We start from the raw sequence: 6717 nt of genomic DNA, 5'->3' as shown, positions 1-6717 counted from the left end.
GGGGCATAATGTCATATATATTTATTCAGCTTCGAAAAAAATATTATAATTCAAAAATAAGGGTAAATCATTTCAAGACCAAATGAGTTAAAAATTCCTCCTTTTTGGAACAAACATGATGAAATTGTTGGAGATAAGTGTGTATGTCCAACAAAATACTATCATGAATTATTATTATTATTATTCCTTTTTATAAGAATAAATTTTTATAATTTATGATAGTGTCCTTAATTAAAAATTAGAAACAAATAATTATGATAGGGATCATAATAATGAGATATACGTTTTTTGAGTACTTTTAATTTAAATTGTTCTTAATCGTAGAATCACTAAAAATGGGACATTAGTGATTCGGATATATATATATATATATATATATATATATATATATATATATATATATATATATATATATATATATATATATATGAGATCTATTAATCTTCATTGGATGAAGATTAATAGATCTCATTTGTTAAATTATATATATAAATGGTATATATAGAGATATAATCTTGAACTGACTCACTCTAAGAATTCCTAATGGTTATAGTTACCGTATATTTGTCAATAGGATATTCTTATGATGAACATAATATTAGAATTTTCCTTTGACCTGCGATTATCATAGTAATTAACAATATATTTGTTATACTTTGATTCCGGACACCTAACACCCTACGGTGTTAGTTGAATGGATATTGGGTATGATTTAAATACTTGTAGAATTAATGATTAGTCAAAATAGAATCCATCAACTATGGTAATGAGTTTGAGCTCTACGATTATAATGAATGAAATAAACAATGCCTTGGCCCAGGAGTTTGAATGAATTAAGAAATGAGTTTCTTAAGTCATTCACAATTCATTATAATAATGGTAACAAGTTAGAGTTTGACAATCAAACCGTACTCTAAAAGTTAGCCAAGAGCTGAAAAGATGGAAGGAGTTGTATTTTTGTTCATCTTGGGATCTTAGTAAAAATATTACTACTTCATACTATAGGGTCGTCAAGGAGCGTTGCTAGACGCCAACCTTGATTAGTAAATTTAGTATGACTAATTTACTACCCGCTTAGTATTGAACCTATGGGGTCACACACTAACGAGTGTTCTAATCCTTGGTAAATAATCATTTAATTATTATTTTGATTAGATCAAATAAATAATTATATTAAATCAAATGAAATATTATTATATTCTTTGCTAGCACCATGAATATAATAATATGATAATTGAGAATATTAAATAATTAATTATTTATTCTATGATAAGTTTTAAATATGGATAAGATCCTAACTAATTTTATTTCAAATTAAGTTGTAATTTGATTCACAAATCAGTCACCAATCTCATACTATATATGTGTATATGATAAAAGAAATAAAACACAAGTTTTTTCCTTTTACCTCCACATACACAAATATTCCAAATTCTTAGTGAAGAATTGCTGGTGCAAGGAGTTGCAAGAAACTTCTCAATTAAATTCATTGGTCAAAAAGTTGACAACAAGGATCAGTCTCAGTGTGGATATACATAGTACCTTCGTACTATCGAAGGAGAAAACTTTATTCACTAGGGTACTCAAGTATTGGCATCTAACACATCTTATTTCAATAAAGTTTTAAGCACAAAATAGGTCAATAGGATTACTTTATTACTTCCGCTGCGTGTTATGAACACTTGTAATCCTACAGAAATGGCAGTGAAATATAAAGTCGAATATGGTTGAATTATTGAATTAGGAAGAAGGACCAGAGAAGGAAGAATGGGTTATTTTTCCACTACAAAGATAAGCATCATCCATGGAATGTAAAATCAAAGCAATATCTCACTTGAAAAACAAAAGACGCATACAAACTATGTGTTGTAATGATTTTTCTATTTTGTTTTGGGAGAAACTACAAATACGATGGAAAAAGGACTCACTTTCGTCTTGAAGATGCACGGATAAAGATGTGATGGACCTGCCACGACAATGACGAAGCTGCTGTAGCGATGTGGACGACAACGGAAAGCTACAATGGCACTGTTGAAGATGATGGCAAAACAGAAGAAGAGAAGAGACTTGTTTTCTTTTTCCAGAGAGATTGAATTAGGGATTTTGATTTCTATAAGTAAAAGAACAAATCTGTACTTTTACCATGGTTACACTTTAATCTCAATTTTCTTTGCAAGTTTGAAGAGAAAACTTTAGCATGGGCTTCACATATATTTTTATATTTTCTATTCAATTTCTTTGTTGATCCAAAAATAAAAAATTAATTTTTTTCATCTATTTTTTTCTCTTTCATTCTCTTTCCTTCTAAATTCTTCTATACCAAACAATGTGTTATAGAGCTTTAAGAATACATACCGCATATGCATGTCACGTCAAAATTAATTATTATGACTTTCAAAGTATACTTTTTATTCATCAATCACCAATCAATAATTATTTAACTAGAGTAATAAATATAATTATTTTTAGATGAGTTTTAGATGTGTTAAAAAATTATTTAGTAAACAATCTTATAATTTTAGATGTGTTCAAAATCATTTATGTTAAGAAAAATATAAGCACAATTTGAACGAATTTTGAATATGTACCAAAAATATTTTATATGTTATCTTATTTTTTTGAATGTTTTAAAAAATTATTTATGTTAAAAAAATATAAGCACGGATTTAAACAATTTTAAATGTGTTAAAAATTATTTATATTAAGAAAAATATAAGCACAAATTTAAATAAATTTTAAATGTATATCAAAAATATTTTTATCTCATTATTTTAAATGTGTTATAAACATATGTAAAATAATTAAAAAATACTGACAAAATAACCACAAGAGAAAAAGAAAAAATAATATTCAAACATAATATAATTTTGGTTTAATTACTCTGTCAGTCCTTATAGTAGTTTTATCAATTTTTTAATTAAGTTTCTATACTTTTTTTCTTTTTTAATTGGGTTCTTATACCATATCAGACTTTGTATCTAAGTCTCTACCGTAATAAAAAAGTTAGAATTAATAGAATATTTTGTTAAACTATATAGAATATTTATTCAAGTGTTAGGTATATTCGTTTTTTTAACAAAATATTTCATTAATTTCAACGTTTTTGTCACAACAGGAATTTAATTACAAATCTGATATAGTATAGGGACTCAATCCAAAAAAAAAAAAAGTATAAAAATCTAACTGAAAATTTAGTAAAACTATAAGAACCGATCGAATAATTAAACCTATAACTTTTCATAACAAATAAATAATAAAATTATTAAAAGAGACTCACCGAAATAGTGCTTTGGACACATTCTTTTGGAAACTAAGGGAAAAAAATTGAAATAGCAGAAACTTGTCGAAGAGCTTCTTCTTGAGAGCGACAATTATTCTTATCTCATCTGCTCTTCTATACAGACTTCCCTCACTGTTTCCCAACAATAATCTTAAATTCTTAATTCATCATATCCTTATATATAGTCAATTTCATGTTATGTAATAGGTATATCACAACGGATAGTATAACAATCGTAATTGTCATTATATTTAATTTCATTGTTGTAAAATTAAGAAACAAAATTGAAGTTTGTTGTAAACTAAGAAACAAATAAAATTAAAGTTTGTTACGAAAATTACTGTAATTTTGTGAAAAAAATCAGTACATTGGAGGTGATTATCATTTTTGCAGTATCAAGTATAATAATTATAAAATTTAAATTAAATAAAAATGGTAGTAGTTTTTTAAAAAATAAAAAACATCATCAATTAAAAAATAAAATAATAAAATGTTAGATTTGAAGATCGAGTGAAAGATATTTATTTTGTTTTGTAACTTTGTCAATGGATGCGGCATCAAACCCATTTCCAATAAGTTTTTTTTTTAAATAATTATGGGTTAGGTACTAGAGACCTAGTCCATTTTTTTGGGCCAATTAGCTTTGCCTTTTATTTTTATTTGTTTCGATAAAGATATAACTGACTCATCACCTGGATAGGTGGACTATACAAATCCATTAATAATAATATAACATTGCATTTGCATTATTTCCTCCTATGCAGGGAGAGGATTGGTATTCTCTTTTTGCTTTTATTAAACCTCTTGAGCCTGAGTTAGGAGCCGATAGCTTGGCTTTGCTTCCGGTATTGAATAGTGTCTTCTCAATAACGTCGGCTTGTGTAATCTTTTTGGGACACGCGAATGACTCAAATATTTTCTTATTCTCGAAAATATGGAAGCCGGAAACTCCGCAACAACTATGGTCTTTCTGCTGACGCGTAACACACCAGACCCTTTTGACCAATGCAGAATGCACCAGAAGACATGGCGGAAGAAGACAATTATGCCACTTGTGGTGTATTCCCTGAATTTTTGTTCCATATGCTCTATGATTGCAGGTTGGCGAGAGGCACGTGGATGAGCATTAATAATAGTTTGGTTTCGGGTAACTTCTTTAACTCTCCTCTCTTGACTTGGTTGTTAGAAAATTTATCTACCAAATCTCCCTACCAAAGGCAATCTTGGTTCCTTCTTTTTGTTACTACGATGAATTCTTTTTGTTACTACGATGAATTCCTTATGGTATCGACAGAATAAATTTGTTTTTAATGTTGATGATATCATTGAGGAGGAGAAGGTTGCTTCCCTTGCTGTCTATCCAGTAAAGGATTTTCTGCATGCTAAGGTTGAAGTGAGTCGAGTTAGGAAAATAGTTGGCAATTATGTTAAGAGGCAGAGTAAATGGCACCCCCAAAACCTCTTTCTGTTAAACTAAATACAGACGGTTCAGTTCTACATAATGAAAAAATAGGTTGCGAAAGAATTATTAGAGGCATAAATGGAAAGTTTTCAGCTGGGTATGAACTTTAATGTAAACCTAGGGTATAATTATGTGGTAGTAGAGGTGCACTCAGTTGCTGCAGTAAGGCTTGTTCTTCAATATGATATAGATTTGCATTCTTTTCGAGCTCTTATTTTAATAATTAGGGAAATGTGCAGCAGACTAATCAACGAGAGAATATAACATCAGTTCTGAGAAGCAAATTTTTCTGTAGATAAAATGGTTAATTATGGTCATAGTGTTCTTTAATTTACCTTTTTGTATCTCTCTTTATCTTCATGCGGATTCTATCAACATTTTATTTTCAAGAACTATTGTCTTTTAGTTTATTTTTCTTTAGGATTTAAGGCCCGTTGTTAATAAAAAAAAAAAACAACGAATGGGTTAGGTCTAAAATGTCATCTAATTCATGTTTTTACGATGCAAGTTGCTAGTTTAATTATGCAAGTTACTTGAATCGTTTATATCCCAAATTTGTTCTTTAAGGGCAAATGTTATGAATTCAAAAAGTGAATTTCAACAAGGCTAAGGTTTGGTGTTGCTTTGGACAGGAAACCTACTTAGGATTATAGTGAATGTAAAAGAGAAAAAAAAGTTGTAAAACTAACGTTCTTCTATTTTTGCCAAATTAGGTTTTAATAGCTTTTAAGTATAACTTATTTTTGGGATGCCAATAAGCCAATGAATCCTTGTAAGGTATGGATTCGGTGAGCGGTTGATGTTTGTAGTACTAAAACGCTAAAAAGTTATTTGGCTGACTGGTGAGTATTTTTAATGAGGAGCCATTGGATTATGTATGCTTTTAATCCAATGATAAAGATCTTTTTGAATTTAGTTTCATGTGATTGGCTACAAATATTAGTTTTATGATGGTTCTTGTTGTTAGATTTAAAATATTTTGTGGTATTATATCAAAAATTAGAAACTCAGATGTTTAAATTGAGGAAAAAACAACCATTTGTACCCATGAACTTTACGAACGTTGACAAAAGTACCCATTAAAAAAGGAAACCAACATTGTATCCATCAAAGATGGATTCCGTACGACAAAAGTACCCAAATCCTAAATTTATGTTGACTTTTTAATAAAATTCTAAAATTACCCCATCCTTTATCTTCAACCCCTCCTCTCTTCTTTCCCAAATCTCATAACAGAAAATTTGGCGTACCATCCTGAGTGATGAGAGGATAATCACGTGCACTCAAAGTGATGAACCAATTCCAACCAGAATCCAATTTCAACATGATGGCAGCAGCACGCAGCGTGAGGGCAACATTGGATGAACCCAAGTACGTGATCCAATCAGCATTTCCAACCACATCAACGTTTCCAAAAGCCTGAATAGCCGGCACCGCCATCACAGCGGAGACAAGGGCCAACCTCTCGTCATCTCCGGCGTCCCTTCCAAGATGAAGGAGGTACCGATTCCTTGGGTGATAAACCGCCAGCATCAACCGCAAGATCCGATCCTTATCTTGGTGCCCGCCAAAGATAAAGTACGCAAAAGATGGAGGGTAAGGAGAACCTTGCTGAACAAGGGAAGGAAAAGCCTTTGGGGAGCTAAAGGAAGAGAAGGAAGACATTATCAGAACCATGAAAGTGAGGAACACCGCACTGAACAGCGTGAAAAGCCATTTTCTCTCAGCTCCCATGATAGTGGGTGTGGCTTGCGGTGCCGTTGGGGCATATGGCGTGTGGGTGGTTCCGGTGAAAGGAGGGATTTTTGGAATCCGATCGGTTGAAGAGAGGAGGGTTGAAGATAAAAGATGGGGGTAATTTTGGAATTTTATTAAAAAGTCAACATAAATTTAGGATTTGGGTACTTTTGTCGTGCGGAATCCATCTTTGATGGATACAACGTTAGTTTTCTTCTTTAATGGGTACTTTTGTCAG

The 6717-nt window shown here is 30.7% G+C and overlaps 1 protein-coding gene across 1 annotated transcript; it reads right to left on the bottom strand.

The window, feature by feature from the left end:
- Nucleotides 1-5969: 5969 nt before the first annotated feature.
- On the bottom strand, nt 5970-6561 carry LOC112729292 (beta-glucuronosyltransferase GlcAT14A-like). Its single transcript, XM_072231762.1, has one exon. The coding sequence runs from the start codon at nt 6474-6476 to the stop codon at nt 5970-5972; it is 507 nt and encodes a 168-aa protein (XP_072087863.1). The 5' UTR covers nt 6477-6561.
- Between the last annotated feature and the right edge of the window lie 156 nt (nt 6562-6717).

The sequence above is a fragment of the Arachis hypogaea genome, chromosome 1 (genome assembly GCF_003086295.3).
Source record: "Arachis hypogaea cultivar Tifrunner chromosome 1, arahy.Tifrunner.gnm2.J5K5, whole genome shotgun sequence".
Lineage (NCBI taxonomy): Eukaryota > Viridiplantae > Streptophyta > Magnoliopsida > Fabales > Fabaceae > Arachis > Arachis hypogaea.
The sequence above is the reverse complement of the archived record's forward strand: the minus strand, read 5'-3'. Positions and strand labels throughout refer to the sequence as shown.